The 19,196-nt window shown below is 51.5% G+C and overlaps 1 protein-coding gene across 1 annotated transcript; it reads left to right on the plus strand.

Annotated features, from left to right (window-relative positions):
* Positions 1-880: 880 nt before the first annotated feature.
* On the plus strand, positions 881-17,952 carry LOC311162575 (excitatory amino acid transporter 5-like; the record flags this gene model as incomplete). The annotated part of the gene is made up of 11 exons (XM_084220978.1): positions 881-1,057; positions 3,283-3,362; positions 6,020-6,232; positions 6,885-6,927; positions 7,659-7,881; positions 10,794-10,893; positions 11,100-11,333; positions 12,829-13,023; positions 13,658-13,792; positions 14,587-14,686; positions 14,793-17,952. The coding sequence occupies 11 exons, from the start codon at positions 881-883 to the stop codon at positions 14,928-14,930; spliced, it is 1,638 nt and encodes a 545-aa protein (XP_084077104.1). The 3' UTR covers positions 14,931-17,952.
* Positions 17,953-19,196: the final 1,244 nt, after the last annotated feature.

Genomic DNA, 19,196 nt, shown 5'->3' on the forward strand with positions numbered 1-19,196 from the left:
CTGCAGCTCTCTTTTTGTCTGTGTAAAATATAGCAATGGTTCAAGGGGGTTTTATGGCCCTTGTTTTTGGGGAGGATGGGGGGCGGGGGGGGGGGGGTAAAATCAGGCCCATAAAGGTTTTAATATTCTCCCATTCCCAGAGCATCTTCAGCCTGGGCCCCACCTGCCCTTTTGTTCTGCACCACACTCTGGCCCCAGTGGCACTCATGGCCTGAACCAGAAGCAAACTGGACAGAGAAATACTCTAAAATATTATGAATTATGGAACTGGTGCTCCAGCAGCATCTCATGGCCATGGAGCAGCTTCCCTGGAGAGCTGGCAGGAGGTTGGATCTGTTGGGACAGATATTTGTGTGGGAATGTTCAGCAGCAGCTGTTGGTGTCTTGGGCTGTGTCTGCAGATGCCACGGGAAGTTTTCTCATTCACTGAGGAAGTTTCCCTTTGCAGACCCTGCCCTCATGAAGCCCTCACAGATGGGGGAAGGATGGGGGTGCACTCACAGCCAGTAGGGAGCACAAATCTAGTGCAGGACCCAGATAAGGTGGATCCTTTTGGATCAGGAACAGTGAGAAGTTCTGGGGCTGGATCCCTGCTCTCAGTCTGCCCACTGGCCCCCCATGCCAGGGGCTGGAGGGTTAAACTGGGAGGGTTCAGCACCTCACGGCGGGATGCCAAGCCCAGATTAACCAGTTGAATACGTCACTTTCCATTATGGGAAAGGCTCCCAAATATCCCTGCAGCTTTTGGTTCTGGGGATTAACCAGCAGCACACTCAGCTCCCAGCACAGAGCAGGGGTCCGTTGGTGCTGTGGGACCCGTGGCCATGAGCGGGGCTGGGAGCTGCTCACAGGGGCAGCATCTGGGCGGCTGAGGGCCACCATGTGGGAGTGGGTCAGAAGAGCTGTGCTGCACTCGCTGTCCACGGCCCTCCTGCGCCTCTGCAAGTGGCTTCGGGCTTTCTGGTACAAAAATGGCCTCTTGACTCTCTCCATGCTGTCGGTTGTCACCGGATGCCTCCTGGGGTTTCTGCTGCGGGCGCTGGAGCTGACAGACCTGGTGAGCCTGGCTGGGGTGGTGATGGGACTGAGGGGGATGGAGTGGGGCAGGGGCAAGCCCTGGTTCCAGTAGGGGTCCCAGATGGACACAGCCCCAAAAGCAAGGGCACCTGCCCAAGAAAACCACCTCAAGGCAGATTTCTGCCCATGGCTTTTTTCTCTTTTCTTTTTTCCAAGAAGGTGCCAACAAATGCCCAAGCTATAGGATAAATCCTGCCTCCCTCTGATGAGTGGGGAGCTCTGGGTTGGACCTCATGGGGCTGCACGAGCTCGAGGTGGGATGAGGATGGGAAAGGGGGGAATGTTTACTCAGATGCTCGGTAAACAGGCTCCCCCCAACACCACCAGCAGCGCTGGGATCTGAGGGATGGGGTCTGAGGGATGGGGTTTGAGGGATGGGGTCCTCCCATTACTCTCCCCAGTTGTGTGAAATCAAAGCACATTTCCATGCTCTGGAGAGGACCCAGCAAATAAATAGAGGTCTGGTGGGGAGCCTGTAGGGCTTTGAGGAGTCACCTTCCTTTGAGGAGCCTTGGAGACAAATGCCTTGGAGAAAACACACGAGAAAGGCACCATTGGTTCAGCCCCTTCCAGGAGCATCGCGCTGTGAAACAGCTCTGAGCTGAGAGCTGTGTTCTGGGGCAGCTGGGCCACGGCTCAGCCCTGATCCTGGGCCAGGCTGCTGAGCCCAGGAGGGGGAATGCTGCTCCGGGAGAGCTCGGCTGATGCTGGAACGTCCCTGTGTTGCCCACTAGGATTTAGCAAAGTCTTGTCATTTCAATTAGGCCCTTCAGCATCAGCGCAGCAGGGATGATCTCGTTACTTAATTGAAGCTGGGTGTAATCTCCCTGCTTCCCAGTGCACACACCCGTGAGAGCCCAGCAGCCACCCGTGCTGGGCATGAGGCTGGCAGAGTCTTGGGGCTCCAGCCCCTCGTCCTGCCATGTTTATCCATCAAGTTTATCCATCCTCTGCTCCAGCCCATCCTGCCCTGTTGGCACAGCTCTGCTGTTGGCCTGGCAGCCACTAGGGACTGTCACCAGTAAAGACTTTTGTCACAAAGTCTGGAGGAGAGCTGGAGAGGTGGCTTTCCTCCCTGCGATGGGAAAGTGTCACAAAGCTGAGAGATGCCCTGGCAAAGAGATGCTGTTCATTTCTGGCATTACCCCTTGCATTCAGCTGGGCCCATCACAGCTCTGCTCTGCCTGAGCTCCCTGGGGACATCAGCCACATCCTGGTCACACACTGGGACAGTGCAGGGACAGCACAGGGGAGCAATTGAACAGCTGTCTTGGCACCCCTCAAAGTCCCAGCATGAGGTGGTAGCTACTTTGTGGTAACCAAAAGTACCTGAGGCCAACTCAGATCCCTCCCTGACACCTCTACAGTGGCACAGCGAAATAGGGGGATCAGGGATGGTTGGATGATGGATGGATGATGGATGGATGGATGGATGGATGGATGGATGGATGGATGGATGGATGGATGGATTGATGGATGGATGGATGGATGGATGGATAGGGGATGGATGAATGAAGGGATGGAGGTATGCATGGATGGAGGGATGGATGGTGGGTAGAGATAGGGATAGAGGGAAGGAAGGATGCTGGCCAGGCTGCTGGTCCCACAGACCCCTCACTCTCCCCTTGGTCATGGCTGTGGGATCCAGACTTTGGGGGATGTCTCTGCAGCCCTTCCCCATGTCCATGTGAGGGGTGTAGGGGGTGGAGAGATGCCATGGCACCAAAGTTGGCCCATGGATGGGCCAGACACCTGGGCTCTCCCTGAGCTCGTCTTTTCCACCTGCTCCATGAGGAGCCATCCCACCTTTTGTTGCTGCCAACAGCTTTGGGGCACTTTTGCCCCAAATCAGATGCAGCCAAGCCTCTGCTCCTTGATGAGTGCAATGACTTTTGGGAGGAGCCAGTGGTGGGGCCATGTGGACCATTCCCTAGAAGGCTACAGAATCAAGAATGTTTTTGGGAGGGGACCACCCTCCACATGCTCCTCCCTTGTTTATAGCCCGGTTTGCCATGTGGCCAGTATTCCCCGTCCCTGAGCCAACTCCCAGTAAGGGACAGCAGAGAAATGGCCTTATGGAGTGCCTCAAGGAGGGGCTGCCAGTTCAGAACCAAGCTCAGAGCTGGGTCTGGTTGGGAAAAAGGCAAATTGATCAAGTTTGAGCCCATAATAATTTACCTGACACATACTCTGCTCTATGTGCAGGAGAAGCAGTATTTTTCCTTTCCTGGAGAGCTCCTCATGAGGATGCTGAAGATGCTGATCCTGCCCTTGATCACCTCCAGGTAAGACATCATCTTCTGCTCTAAGCACCATCTTTCCATCCTGTTGAAAAGATCACCCTGCCACCCCCCAGTGAGGAGATTACCCAAAAACTGCATGGGGTGAGAATAATCCTGGCTCCAAGCAGCTGGCAGTCAAGCAGATGGCTTGGTGTCCATCAAACCCCATGATTTCCCAGCAGCAGTCTGGGACAAATCCTCACCTGGATTTGGTAGGCACTTGCATCCATCTCAGATACCTGCACTGGCTGGGGTGTTTCCCTTCTTTTGGGCAGCTGGTGATGCCAGGAGCATCCGTGGGCAGTTATGATGGGCTGTTTAACCTCAAAGCAGATTCTCTTAGAGGGATTTGAGAAAGTTCAGGTAAAAAATCATAAGTATTCCTCAGTGCTGTGTCTTTCTTTGCAAATTCCCATTTTATTGGCCCAGACAGACCTAGAAATAAGGAACAGAGGCAGCACTCCTACTGGGGTCTAAGCAAGGTCTTGAAAATCTTGTATGGATTAACATATTGCAAACAATATGTTGGCATGTGCTCATCAGACACACACAAATGATCAAGTCCTTGTTTCCTTGAGGATGTGTCTTTTCTCTATTGTTTGTCAGAGTTTGCTTGTTGTCCCATTTGCCTCTGGTTCATTTCTGTGAACAGAGTGCTCTCTGTCCTGGCCACATTTCACCTGTTCAGTACCAGCCCTTGTAGAGAGGTCTGTACCTCACATCCCTCCCTGAGGTGCCTGAGGGTTTTCCTTTGCTCTCAGCCCTCCCTGCAGCTCAGTTGCTGAGTGGTCTCCTCTGATCACTCTCTTGTCTGGGGTTGCAAGGTCTGCAGAGGCCTCCTGGGAGTTTTCTTTCATGTTGGATTGAACCAGGGATTTTTCTATGATTACTGAATGATGGTGGTGTCTTCCCTCCATCCACACATCATCCCAGAGGGGACTGAATGTGCTCTGGGGATGGAGCTCTGGAGATCCCCAAGCCCCAGGATGGAAAGCACAACCTATGCCAGGGTTGCTTTCCTGGACTCTCTTGAGTTTCCAAGGCCCTTCTCCTCCTGGATGTGTGGCTGCTGAATGGGATCCATGGACTGTGTGCCCCCAGGGTTGGCACTGACCCTTGCAGCCTTTGATTATGTCCTGCCTCAGGGTCAGGGCTTGGCTGGGTTCTGCAGGGGCTCAGTGTGGGTCTGTGCATGGGGGGCACACTGCAGCCCCCAAACACTCACATTTCATAGAATCCTGGAATATCCTGAGCTGGAAGGGACCCTCAGGGATCACCCCTGTCCCTGCACAGCCACCCCAACACCCCCACCCTGAGCAGCCCTGAGAGCTCCTGCAGCTCTGGCAGCCTTGGCACCATTCCCTGGGGAGCCTGGGCAGTGCCCAGCAGCCTCGGGGGGAAGAACCTTTCCCTGAGCTCCATGCCAAGCCCTGGCACAGCTCCAGCCCTTCCTGGCCCCCTGTCCCTGTCCCAGAGCAGAGCTCAGCCCCTGCCCCTGTGCCTGCCCTGGGCAGGAGCTGCAGCCCCCGAGGAGCCTCCCCTCAGTCTCCTGTGCTCCAGCTGAACCAGCCAAGTGCCCTCAGCTGCTCCTCAGCCCCTTCCCCAGCTCCGTGTCCCTCCTTTGGGCACTCTCCACCAGCTCTGGATCCTTCTGATCCTGTGGTGCCCAAAGTGCCCCCAGCACTGGAGGTGAGGCTGCCCCAGGGCAGAGCAGAGTGGGACAATCCCTCCCTGGGCCTGGTGACCCCAGGACAGGGTGGCCCTTTGGGCTGCCAGGACACAGCAGTGACTCAGGTCCAACTTGCCACTGACCAGGACCCCCATGGCCCTTCCCATGGTGCTGCTCTCCAGCCTCTCATTCCCAGTCTGTCCCTGCATCCAGGGCTGCTCCATCCCTGGGCGGGATCCAACACTTGCCCTGTTAAACATCACTCAGCTGGGGATTTCCCAGTCCTCACATTTGTCAGGGTCTCTCTGTGTGGCCTCTCTGCCCTTAAGAATGTCAGCAGTTCCTCCCAAGTGAGTGGCCTCAGCAAACCCAGTCCTGCAGCCAACTTGTCCCCACCACCAGCACCGCTCTCCCTGCTGGGGCAGCCTGTAATGTCCTCTCTATTTTTAGCCCAGTTTTGCTGAGAAGTAGCTTATGGGTTACTTCTTAGGAAAGCATATGTGTGCATGAAATCTGAACCTGCAGGTCTCTCCTAGGGGCATGGGGTCCATCTCCAGCAGGATTTTATGAATTTTGCTGCTACCTTCCTTTGCTCTTCACAATGACACACAGCAGTGGCACAAGGCAATGGAGATATAAGATAACAGTATCTCATGAAAAAGGAGCAAGAGAAACATCAGTAATTCAACATAAAAATAAGAACAACTAAGAACATAAACTTCTTAACCCTTACAGAAAACACAGCCGGACCCTGAGTAGGGGCCTGGAGGTGTCTCCTGCCCTTCACAGCTCAGCTTGGGTTGTCACAAGCTCATCCTGAGTGTGAGATCCTGTGGGTGCTGGCACAGGAATGTGCAAGAGCACAGTGATGCCTTTAGGCTTTGGTTTAAAAAAACCTACAGAAACCCCTCTCACCTTGAAGATTTTGCCCATCAGGTGCATCTTGTGCAGTTTGGGGAGCAGACAGTGACCACTCTGTTCTGTGCTGCAGCCTCATGTCTGGGCTGGCCACCATGGACTCCAAGGCCTGCGGGAAGATGGGGGTGATCACCATCACCTACTACCTTTGGACAACCTTCATGGCAGTGACCGTGGGGATCATCCTCGTGGTCAGCATCCATCCTGGTGCAGCTGCCCAGAAGGACAACTACTCTGTGGGGAAAGTGGTGCTCAGCTCCGCCGACGCGTTACTGGATTTAATCAGGTGTGTCACAGGAATTCAGCAGAGCCAAGGTTGTGATAACAAAATCTTCCCAGAAGGTTCTGAGTTCCTAGAAGATGCTGAGATCTCAAGGGGAAGGTTCTGGTACCTCCAAGCCCAGCAACAGGGGGTTCATTTTCCCCACCCATGCCCCTCTGGCCACTCTTTCATTGGCACTGCTCTCCCAAAGCCATCAGCAAGGAGATGCCCTGCAGCAGAGATCAGACAGACTCGTGTTCCCAGCAAGGTTTGGATTCTCCTCTGCAGCCCATCTGGGACATGCCAAGCCCAGAGCTGGGTTAAGGCAGTGGATGGGGTTACCTGGGGAGGGGTTGCAGCAAATACCCAGGGGCTGGGGGAGAATCTCCATTTCTGGGGGTATTGGATGGACTGGACCAAGCTCTGAGCAGGGGGCTGCAGATGGCACATGTCCATCCCAGGCTCAGGCTCTCCACCAAACCCATTTACTCACAGTTCTCAGTCCTGCTTTGCATTCACCTTCCAGCCTTTCTTTGCTCTCAGCTTGCACAGCTGTCATAAGCTGTTGTTGGCTTTCGTGTCCCCATCTGGACATCGTGCCCACCAGAAGTGCTTCCCAGGATGCTCCCTGTGCTCTCATAACACACTTTAGCCCTGTGTCATTGGTCTCTTACAGAAACATGTTTCCTTCTAACCTGGTTGAAGCTTCATTCCAGCAGGTGAGTTCCCCCGACCCCTCTGCACGCTCAGCTCCACACGGGGCTGCCTCTTTGCCCACCCACAGCCTGGACAGGAGCCCCTTCCCTTCCCTGAACTTCCCTTCCTTTCCTCTGCGCCCCCCACACTCACCCAGGACACCTGAAGGTAGGAGGGTGCCGGGGGGGCACAGGATCACAGGGACCCCGTGCCTGCCCTCTGCCTGTGAGGCTCTCCAAGGAAGCAGAACACACCCCTCACACCCTGCTCCTGTGCAGGGGCGGCCGTGGAGCGGGCAGCAGGCAGGGAAGGGGACACAAAGAAGGGACACAAAGAAGGGATGCCTGAGGGAAGGTAGGGTGGTCAAAGGGGACAGCCAGAGTGGCCAGGTAGGCTGGAGGGACAGGGAAAACAAACAAACTCCTGGCATTGGGAAAGCACGGGTAAAGGTCCCAGGAGGAGGGATGGAGGGACAGAGGGACCCCAGCGCTGTGCTGGCATCCCACAGGGACCCGGCTCACCAACAGCACCAGTCTGCCCTGCAGCCTCAGCTGAGGACGGTCTGAAGCCAACAGCCACAGCTCCCCCTGCCTGACTCTCACTCCTTGTTTCCACCAGCCTTTCACTGCCTGGAAAGCAAACCTTTACCCTCCAGGAGCACCCAGCCTAGGGCTGGCTTGGCCTTCTGAGAGGGGTTGAGAGCAGGGGCTCATGCCAGCAGCACACTAACCTCCCTCCTTTGCTTCTCTTCCAGTACCGAACTGTTCTTGTCCCGGTGGTGAAGTCGCCTGGTTTTCCAAAGATCCCAGGAAAACCTGTCAATTTTATTTACTTTGCACCTGATGACAAAAACCCTGAAATCCATCGGCCTGTGTTCCTTGAGCTGACACCATCACCTGAGATGACCTACAGGACCCTGGCTGGGACCAGCAATGAGATGAATGTCCTGGGCATTGTCATCTTCTCAGCAACCATAGGTACCTGCTCCTCCACGGGCCAGGGCAGCCCAGGGTGCCCCTGCTGCATCACCACACTTTACAGAGCAAAAGATGTGGTGGGACAAGGTTCTTTTAGCTTCAACTGCCCCAGTCCCTGGGAACCGGGCCCAGCACAGAGCTCATCCCAAGGCCCCTGCCAGCAGCACCTGTGCTGGAGCTCACTAAAGCTGTAGGCATGGGGAAGGAGGGTTTTACCCCATACTTCCCTCACAGCCCACGTGCAGGTCCTGAGGGTTTTCAAACCATTATATAAGCTAGGGATTCCTTTTAATGAAGTCTGAAGTGAGGTGTCATTTTGCAAAGGCTGCCTGGGACACAACTCACCACAAAGTCCCAAACCCTTCATGCTGAGTGTTCAGACCCTGAGCATGCAGGATGTCACAGCGGGGTCAGATGTGGTGCTGTTATGAGGATTCCCAGCAGGATTTTCTGAAGGAGGTAGGGCAGCATCCTGCATTGAACAGCTTGCAGTTCTGTGTGGAAAAAGTGCTTGGCAGCAATTCTGGGAAGGAAGAAGGAGCAGGGATTGTGGAGAGACACGTGCAAGACAGGAGATTTAAAGGGGAGAAAGTCATTGAAAGGAGGAACTTGAAGCTGCCTCAAAGCGTAAGAGGACACAGGTACAAGGCTGAGGGAGAAAGGGAGGAAGGAGAGATCAGAAAGGAAAAAGAGTAGGAGGCAGTGAGATGAGCATGGTGGCAGGATTATATGTAGATTAAGAGGTGAGGGCAAGGAGCCTGACCTTTGTGTATAAGGAACCAAAAAGCCAATTAGAGGATTTGAGGTGTGGAGGCAGCAGAGCCAGCACAGCGTCGGAGTGCGCTGGACTGCAGTCAGAGCCTCGGGGAGCAGCCAGCTCCAACTGTGAGACCTCAGAGGACGTGGCCACAGTGAAACTGGCAAGAGCCAGAGCCACTGACAGATCCCTACAGCCAGAAGGTGCCTCTGGCAATCTCCTGTCCCAGCAACCAACAGCCTCTGCACACCCTGGACACGCAGGAAAGCTGCTGTGAGCTCCTGCCCACAGGACACGTGCCCCCTCCAGCCCTGCCAAACCTGCAAGGAGAAGCTGCTTTTCTCTTCTAAGATGACACTCCACAACCCCTCCAGCGTGGGAGTGGGATCAGCCAGAGTTAGGAGGCAGTGGGAGATCACCTGAGCCAGCCCCAGCCACCACCTGCACTGTCCATGTTTTGCCCAGGATTAGAGCTCCACAAAGCCACAGACTGGCACAGCATCACCTGCACCAGACACAGGCAGCCTGATAAAGGGCATTCATACACCCACAGCGGGCTTTCCTTATGAGGAGAGGCTGAACTGAGTTTGCCTGGCAGAAAACAGGAGAGGGACAGGCAGGGCACCACAGCCCCATGCCTCGGGAAACAGGGATCACCTCCATGCAGCACGGTGGGGGCAGGTGGAAGCTGGTTGAGCTCTCAGCAAAGTGTATTTGTGTCCAACACAAAACTAAGCAGCTTGTGGGGCTGAGACCAAGGCATCCATGCAGCACCCACTAGGTACCCAGAGTGCCTTTGCTCTGAGGGGTGACCCCACACAGCTACCCCAGCTCTGACAGTTCTTCACTGTCACTGAGGGCCTCTCTATTGCTTTTGAAACTCCTGAGAGGGCAGAGCTTTCAAGATCCTTATCTGTCTGTTTACTTGGACCATGTTTTCCAAATCAGCTCTGTAGGACCTGAAGAGAAATTACTTTCTTCCAAAGCAGCTGTTGTGGCTACCAAATACTGGATGAATGTCCACAAAGCTGAGATTTAAACACGCCAAGCCTTGTCTCATTTCTGGCAAATGTGACCCCACCTCATCTTTCTTTTGAGCAAGGCAAGAGATCCAACCACCAACCAAGGGCCTCTTAGAGTCCTCAACCCTGAAGACTGAAGAGGGATAAGCAGGACAAGATCCTGTCTATATTCTTCTTTTCCAAGATAAAACAGACACCTGCACAGTGCTTCAAAATTAATTTTAGCCAACACAGGAAGAAGGACTTGCACCAAGCTGGAAACAAGATGGGCAAATGCTCAAAGGTTTCTTTTCCCTTTGCTCGATGGGTTCCTGGAAAGCCTCCCAGGCAGTGAAAGCAATGGGGTTTAGCACTGGCAGACAGGACAGCACCATATCCCTTCCAACCACTCAAACCATAGCCTGTATTTCTGCCCTAGTATTCCTTCAACAGAAAATTAGGCTGGATTAGGTTAATGAAACAACATCAAAGGAAAAAAAACAGATTTAGGAGAGAAGGCTTAATGCCTGTATCTAAGCAACTCACTCAGATCCTTCCTGACATCACACTCTACAGCCACATGTGTTTCACCACCATGGCACAGCCTGTGAGCCACCAGCCCATGAGAGAACCAGGCACAGGGCCTGAGCACTGCTCAGTCCCTGTGGCAGCTGGGGCCCCTTTCACTCCACAGCAGGGCAGGGATGCAGCACAGCATCACATCCTCAGCTACAGAGAGCCCTACCATACCTTATCCTTAAAAGAATTCCATTTTTATTTCCAAAGGTCATTATTCTTGTATTACTAAATAGCAATCCAGATATCCACCTAATCCAGCTAATCCACAGTTTATCCACCCTAGGAAATTACTCTTCCAGCATTGAGCAGCAGTGAAGTTTATCTGTTTTCTGTGCAAGGAAGAGTCCAAATCCTGGATTTGGGTCTGGTGGGGCTTTGTGAGAAAAGGCCAGATGCTTGTGTTTGCTTGGAACAGAGAATGGCTCTGACTCCTAAGAGCACACAGCAACCAGTACTAATTCAGGTTTTGCCTGGTGACCCCCATTCTGTGGCCACCAGTCCCTCAAGACACTTGGCCTGTCAGGTGCTGCTCCATGGTGCTCCCAAGTAAAGTAACCTGCTGTGCTTGCTTGCAGGACTTCTTCTGGGGAAAATGGGCGAGCGAGGAGCCCCGCTGGTTAACGTGTGCCAGTGTCTGAATGAAGCAGTTATGAAAATTGTCTCAATGGCTGTTTGGTAAATCTGCTTTTGATTCATTGATTGATTTCTTTTCTTTCCTTCTATCTGATGGCAGTGCCAGTCACACGTCTGCAAGTGTCTGTTGTGAGCACTGAATTTGTTTTGCTACAACGGTACTGCACACTACCAAACACTGCCATGTCTGTCTGCAGTGCTACAGTGATTGCTGCATCCTCATAATTTTTTATGCTTCTTTTTTGCAGGTACTTCCCCTTTGGCATTGTATTTCTCATAGCTGGAAAGATCTTGGAGATGGAAGATCCATCGGTTATTGGACAGAAGCTGGGACTGTATGTCATTACAGTAGTGTCAGGGCTTGCCTTGCATGGAATCATTCTCTTACCTCTGCTTTTTCTGCTCATCACCAAGAAAAACCCCTTTGCTTTCATTCAGGGGATACTGCAAGCCTTGCTGATCGCCTTAGCTACATCCTCCAGGTAGGAAAACGTGGCTGAAACCTGTGGATACTGCAGAGCAGGGATGTGCTTTAGCCAGGGAGATATGGCTGTGTCTGGCCAGGTGAGCTCTGGAGGGACAGGGGTAACTCAAAAGAAAATTATGCTCCAGCACTGTTTGAAATTGGAATGTTCCTGCTTTTAGGGGAAGCAGATGCTTGGCCCTGCCCTGGTCGGCCAACCTGGGCAGCTCCTGGTGCTCTTCCACTCACCCTTTCCCACGGTTTCCCCAGGGCAAACCAGCAATGTTTTTGTGTGTGTGTGCACGCTTCATTCGATTGCTGCAGCTTTCTTTCCATTAATTTAAACCAGGACTGTTGTAGGTGCTTTATAAACTGCATGGGGCTATGATCCTGGAGTTTAATTGAAAACACCAAAAGCTCTTCTGAACACTTTACTGACAATCTAAAATCAACTACAGTGTTCAAGTTCATCCACAGAAAAATCTTGCCTACTTTCAGAAGATTTTAGTCATTTTAGATTATATTTACCTATTCTATTTTCACTGGAATACATTCCTTACAACAATGAAAAAAACTTCACACTTAGCATCCTTTCCAGGAGACACAAATTCAAACATTTTCCTGGAGCACATTTGACCAGGCAAAGGGTTTTTCTGGCCTCTCTGTTGCTTCTCCACACAATCCCAGTAAAACCACCTGGACTGTGCCTCCTTTCCCCAATGCCCACTGCTGCAACTGTTGCTTCTGCAACTCTTAATAACCTGGTCTCATCCTGAACCTGGATCTCCATCTCTGTCTCCATCAGGCTTTTCCTCCCTCTGCTCTGCAGCCAGCTAAGGGAGGGAGAACTGTCACAGAGAGAACACCCTGCTCCATGTCCCAGCCCCATGGTCTGTGCGTTGGGGCCATTGCTCTGCATCCAGAGCCCTTCCCAAATGCAGTCCCTGCCTCCCAGAGTCTGTTGCAATCCCATGGACTTCTTTTCTGTGGTTCCCTTTCTTCAACGTGTTCTTCTTCTTCCATTCCTCATCCCAGTTCCTGTGGGACAGTTGTCATCTTCACGCTAGACAGAAACAAGAGAGAGAGGTCAGGGTTGCAGAAGCTGAGGCAGGCATCCCTCATGGAGGAGACAGGTGAGGACGACGGGGGTCTGGCTGGACCCCAACCCAGCCAGTGCTAGCACACAGTGTCTCACGCTCCAGGAGGTGCTGCAGGATTAACATGGGCACCAGGGATGGTCAGGAGAGCGGCAGTCATGGCACAGAGGTGGTTAAAGTGGTGCCTTCAGCCACTGAAATGACATTCTGACATTTTCTCTCAGCCTGCAGCTCACTTTGCTGATAATGTCTATTCCCCAGGTGGTGAGAGCTGAAGAGACTTTCATTGCTACAGCAATTTGTGCGACACTGCGGCATCCACCCCCCAGGAGGGCTGGTATTTCTGTCCCAGCACCCTGACTCCAACTTATAAAGCTCAATACAAACAGCAATTACTGCTCATTTCTTGTCCTGCAGCTCAGCCACCCTGCCCATCACCCTCAAGTGTCTCCTGGAGAACAATGGCATTGACAGACGCGTGGCACGCTTCGTGCTCCCCGTGGGGGCCACCATCAACATGGACGGCACCGCGCTCTACGAGGCCGTCGCTGCCATCTTCATCGCCCAGGTCAATGAGTATGAACTGGATCTGGGACAAATTATAACTATCAGGTACAAGATTCTCTGCAGCAGCCAGATTGTTTCTCTCTCTTCTTATTTCTGGATATCAGGACAACCTCTTACATTTTTCCTGTTTGCAGAGCTCTTGTTAATGCACAGTGACCTTTGCTGGGAAGCTGAGCAGCGGCAGGAGGGGGAGCAGCATGTCCCAGTCCCTATGCTGTGTGCCAGGGAAAGCTGGGTTGGCTCTGTGCCCCCAGATCTGCTCCAAGTCAAGGACTTTGCCCGTAGGGAAAAGCCTAGCTGCCCAGACATGTGGCTGGAGCAGGTCAGCACTGCAGGGCTGAGCACAGAAGGATTTGTGCAGGTGTCATAAACCGCCTTTCAGGAATGGGATATTCTCATTTTATAAGCAGGGAAATAAAGCATGTAACTAAATAATAATTGAGTACATTTGAATATATTTAGTAATTTTAATGAGGACATCCCTACCCTGAAGGCCAGGAGGAGCACAGAGCCAGGGCACCCGCTGCCAGCCCCTGTTATGTGCAGGGGAATTAGTGATAGCACCCGGGAGCAGGAAGGTGGAGGAAGTCAGATCCAATCCAGTCCTTCCACACAGCAATAACTTACTCTGCTACGCAAACACGCTAGTTTGAGTTGCACAGCCACCTTCTCTTTGCAGCATCACGGCCTCAGCAGCCAGCATTGGGGCCGCTGGGATCCCACAGTCCGGGCTCGTCACCATGGTCATCGTGCTCACCTCCGTGGGGCTGCCCACCGAGGACATCACCCTCATCATCGCCGTCGACTGGGCTCTGTAAGTGCTCTCCAGGCCACTGCTGTGGGCAGTGCCCCGTGTCAGTTCATGGTGCTGTATCTTCATCTTGCTGGATGAAACCAGACTCCTCTCAAGACAGAAACTGATGCTGGATTGCAGTTGTCACAGACAAACTCACAGCTTGTGAAATGTGCCATTCTAAAGTACTCAGATAAAAACAAAGTGAGTCACTAGGTGAGGAACCACAGAGCAGATGCTGAGTTAGGGAAGTGAAACAGGGGTGGCTGGTTTGTACTTTCCAGTCTCCCAGGGAAAAGAGGGAACAGTGCCAAGTATCAAGGCTGCTTTTCTCTTTCGCTCCCCCTTTTCTCTTTCCCCCAACAAAGGAAGGTTAACACACCACCAGTTCAACCTTTCAGCATCACAAGGTACCCAGCACCGCTGGCACCTTCTACTAATGAGAGGTGCCTGGGTAGACAAGAGAGGACCAGTAGCTGCATCTACAGGATTTCTCCTCGAGAGGCATCTCAAGGAGTTTTATGACTTGCTGAGGCAGCTCTCCCTGCACTTAGCACAACAGTGCCTGTCCCAGTTTGGGAGGTGGCACTGGCAGGTCCCTGCACTGCTCACACAGGCTGGGTCAGACAGATGCTGCTCGAGCACGGGGCTCACATAGGGACAATCTTCTCTCTGCATCTCCAAAACCAACACAGCACTTGGCAACACCAGAGGGAGGGACATTCAGGATGGGGGCTGACATGTCCAAAAGCCATCAACAGCCCGGGCACACTGGCTGTGGCCACCCCCTGCATCTTGGTGCTGTCTCCCCGCAGGGACCGCCTGCGAACAATGACCAACGTGCTGGGGGACGCCCTGGCTGCCGGCATCATAGCTCACGTCTGCGAGAAGGACTTTGCCCCAAAGCCCCCCCCGGTACGTGCAGCACGGTGGGAGGGCAGGGGCTCATGGCACATGGCAGGACAGGCACAAGGCACCTGCTCACTCCAGAAATTAAAACTCTGCTCTTTGCTTTTTGCAGCAAAACCCAGTGAGCAACACAGACAAGTTTCCTTCTGCAGAGACCTCACAGCTGCATCCCAAAGACAAGGGGATTGGAATGACAGAAGAAACCCTGTTGGATCAGACAGGAGTTCACTATAACATCTGCCAGGTGTAGATAACAGCATTCCTGCACCCAGAAATGGCATCTTGGTGCTAAACACTGACATTGTGGATGCTCTGCAAGATAAAGGCCTTACTTGGCACAAAAAGTGGGAAAATCCTCTCTTACCCTTTGAAGGCCGTGGAATCCCCAGCAGGCACCCAAAAGAGCATGGCTCTGCCACTGGGGCAGGGAGCCAGCTCCTCCCTGCTACTGAGGACACAGCTGGGAGCTTGCTGCCCTGTCTTAAATGGCTGGGTTTGAAGGATTTGTAACTCACATTTTTCAAGCTCACCTATTTTTGAAAGCTAGGGAGGTGAGCAGGTATCAGTAGACTGGATTTGGTGAGAATGCAATAGCGAAATAGGGATGGGACATAACACTGAACCCTCTGGCCAGCAGCTCTTCCCTGGAGGCCAGGCTGTGCTCCTGAAGCTTTTGTTTTCCTTATTATAGAGATTATTTTTTTTAATCAATGCTTTTGATTTTACTCCTGGGTTCTGACATAAAAACTAAGATTAAGTGAATTTTTCTCTAGAGCTCAAAATCCACGTTAGACATAACTGGATTTCCCAGCTGTCAGGTTACAGACAGGATGGCTGAGCTGTTGCACTCAGGGACAGTGGGATCCACTGGCAGGCAGGCAGGCAGGAAGGAAGGAAGGAAAGAAGGCAAGAAGGAAGGCAGGAAGGAAGGCAGGAAGGCCCAGCTGTACACCTGTTTCTACAGCTGTTTTATTACAGAGAACTAATTAACCAGGCCCAATTGCAACTGTGTTGATTTTCCCAGCTAAGGATCTGTCCCCAAGTTCAAATTCCAATTACAGCCTTAAATTCCAGGCTTCCCAGGGCAGCCTTCTACACAAAAGCCTTTTATACCAACAATTCATGTCAGTGAATTAATTTGTCTCTCAAAATGTCAACTATCCCTTTTCTCCTTCTTGATCTTTCCTGACATAGAATTGGGAATCCTAACACAGCTGATACCCCCACTCACATCATTGAACTCTTCTCCAACTGTACATAAAGAAAACATTTTCTGTGCAGAATTCTTTCCAGCTGAATTCAGAGGTTGTAAAAAAATTTCTAATTTAGAAGAAATATTCATTCCAGTTTTGCCAAATGAAAAGGAGAAACTATTAAATATCATAAAACAGCTTTTGCACAAAAATTGTCTTCTTTTAACTTATGAAAGCCTTCACATAATTAGAATCCTGGGAAACACAATCTTGAGACACTGCTGCTAACTTTGGCCTTTTTCACACTTTCTCCTTGGTGAGGTTAATAATACCTTCTTAAACATTACAGCCCAACTGCTCTTCAAGGAGCAGTCACATCATTTGCAAACCCAAACTAATCACATTTCAAATGAATCTGCAGCTTCCCCAGACATCCCTCCCTCCTTCCCATATCATTTATAATTACCTCGATACATCACACGCTGGCTCAGCATCACTGGCTCTGAAGGGCTTTGTGGTTGTTCCTCTATAGCAGGAGTGAGCTCACCCACCCAAACCCCCCTGGGAGATGCTGGTGAACACTGGGGAGGCTCCCGAGCGTCCTGTCCATCTGCAAGATACCCACACCCCACAGACACAGCTGGACAGACACCTCCAGTGCTCCAACACAGCAATTAGAACAGGCAAGATTTATGAGACCTGTCTGGTCAGTCACTGGCACAAGGGAGCGCCCACATCCCTCACGGGATGAGTCCAGGCCAGCCAGCACAGACATCAGCACTGGCAGCAGAGATGAGCCCCACTTTCACATCCATTCTCCTCTCATTACTGAGCCCTGGATATTACAGCACACAATTAACCCTACAACAAAAGACAAGATGCAACATCCACAGCAAAGGTCCTTGAGCGAGTGCTGGGGCTGTAGGATGAGTCTCTGGCAGTCACTCCCATCACTGGGCTCTGGCTGCTGCAGACCAGACCACCTTATCCCCTGCCCCAGAAACTAAAACATACTAAAACAACTGAAACAGCACATCCTTGAGCTCACTGCAACAAAGAAAAAATTATTACTGAAAAAAACTGAATCCAAAGTGAAGCCAATCCCACCCTGTACAACTCACCCCAGGAGCTGCAAGTCCTGTGCTTTATCAATCCCACAATGCCTGGATTGGAAAGGAACTTAAAGCTCATCTCCCACGGGCAGGGACACCATCCACTAGACCAGGCTGCTCCAAGCAGCTCCAAGCCCTGTTCAACCTGGCCCTGAAAGTGTTGGTAACATCTCTTACTATCTGGTGAGACTGACATTAGCAGAGATGTTTTGATTTTGGAAATCAGCAGGAAGTATTTTGGTACTAGTAAGGTAAAGTGTCATGCTGGAGTCCACATAGCCTTGTCCTTGTGACAAATACAGCAAGGGAGACCTTTCGGTCCAGCAGCCTCAAAACTGGGCTGTCATCACTGTGCCCCTCTAACAAGATAAAATGAGGGGAAAAAATAATTTGTGTGCTTCTGAAAATCTCTTGGTGGTCTCGTATAGAGGGAAGGCATCGTTATGGATGGGGAAAACCCAAAGGCAGCAACTTCAGCACTGCACACAGGCACAGGAGAGGCACCTGAACACCCTTAAGAGGGTGGAAATTGCAGAAGAGTAAATGATGCAGATTTATGGGATGGCCCAGCTAGTGAGGGGCCCACTGTCCCAGACTATGCCTTTGGCATGGCACCATCCCAACCCCACCCGTGCTTTCAATAATCTGGTGCTGGGGAAACACTGACACCAGTGTTTATCTGGTGCTCAGGGGGGAACAGCAGCCTACCTGTGCCAGCCCTGAGAGCTGGTGGCACTCATGGAACCCCAGAATGCCAGCAGGGCTTTTGTAGAGAGCAACACAAACTCATCAGGGGCAAGGAACAAGAGATTTCTAGAAGAGGAGAAAGTAGCAGAGTCTGGACAAAGTCACTGGGCACCACCTGGAGGAGTTTTATTCTGTACCAACCGTATTCAGGAGACCAGGACGGGAGGGAGGTGAAGTTCCACATGTCCCACATCAGGAAACCTGAGGTGTCTTGCTTGGCAAACTGAAACCCATCTGTACAGCCTCAAAAAAAGTAAAAACAAGGGAGTTGGGGAACTGCCCAGGCTCCCCAGGGAATGGTGCCAAGGCTGCCAGAGCTGCAGGAGCTCTCAGGGCTGCTCAGGGTAGGGGTGGTGGGGTGGCTGTGCAGGGACAGGGACTGCACTGGTGACCCCTGAGGGTCCCTTCCAGCTCAGGATATTCTGTGGCTCCATAATTAAATTCTACTGACTGACACACTGGTGAACACTGGGGAGGCTCCCGAGCGTCCTGTCCATCTGCAAGATACCCACACCCCACAGACACAGCTGGACAGACACCTCCAGTGCTCCAACACAGCAATTAGAACAGGCAAGATTTATGAGACCTGTCTGGTCAGTCACTGGCACAAGAGAGCGCCCACATCCCCACTGCACCTTCAAAGTCTTGTAAACTATTTTCCTGGCACCTGTAAGAAGAAGAGGTGCCTCTCTCTGTTCTAGCACTGAAAATCTAACTCTGTGTTATTTCCATGCAATTAGAGAAGTACAGGCAGTGTGAGGCAAACACCCTACAGCACAGAAATCTAGCGTACAGAAAGCACACAAGCTCAAACCTGTATTTCTTCCTTGGAAATCCTTGTTTTCCTTACAAACAAAAATCTCAGCTGCTATGGTAATATAGGGGATCCCTGGGTTATGGCTGCTGTGTATAATATTGTAATAAAGTTGGAGAGCAATTGGGTGAAGGAATTTGGCTGTTATACAAGTGTTATTTTACTGGAAAAAAAACTGAAGAAAAAAAACATTGAAGGAAAGCTACTTTGGTGAACTAAAATCCATGTGGATGATATTTATGGGGTCTGTGGTTATTAAGCAAAAGGAAAAGTTGAAGCAGCCCTTGGCTTTGGGGCACATCCCAGACAGAGGGACAGAAAATCCACCTGTTGGCCACATGAGCCTTGACTAGGGAATGACATTTCTGCAATGGTATTTGGGAATTTGAGGATGTGACAGGCCATAAACATTAAGCTTAAGTGAATTTTCATGGAACAGAATGAGTCGAGTGTACACTTTATTCAAAAGACATTGGCTCCTACAAGCCCATGGATAAGTTACCTCAGTCCTACACACTGGTTCTTTTCTGTGCATCAGCTGTTTTCCAGAGAACAAATTATTTTTACATATCTGAATTTATAAAATGATGAGTTTTGATCAGAGACTTTCGCTTTTATATTATTTTCACACCTTTTTAGGATGTATAAAT

The sequence above is a fragment of the Fringilla coelebs genome (genome assembly GCF_963513975.1).
Source record: "Fringilla coelebs genome assembly, chromosome: 24".
In the NCBI taxonomy this organism is placed as follows: Eukaryota; Metazoa; Chordata; class Aves; order Passeriformes; family Fringillidae; genus Fringilla; species Fringilla coelebs.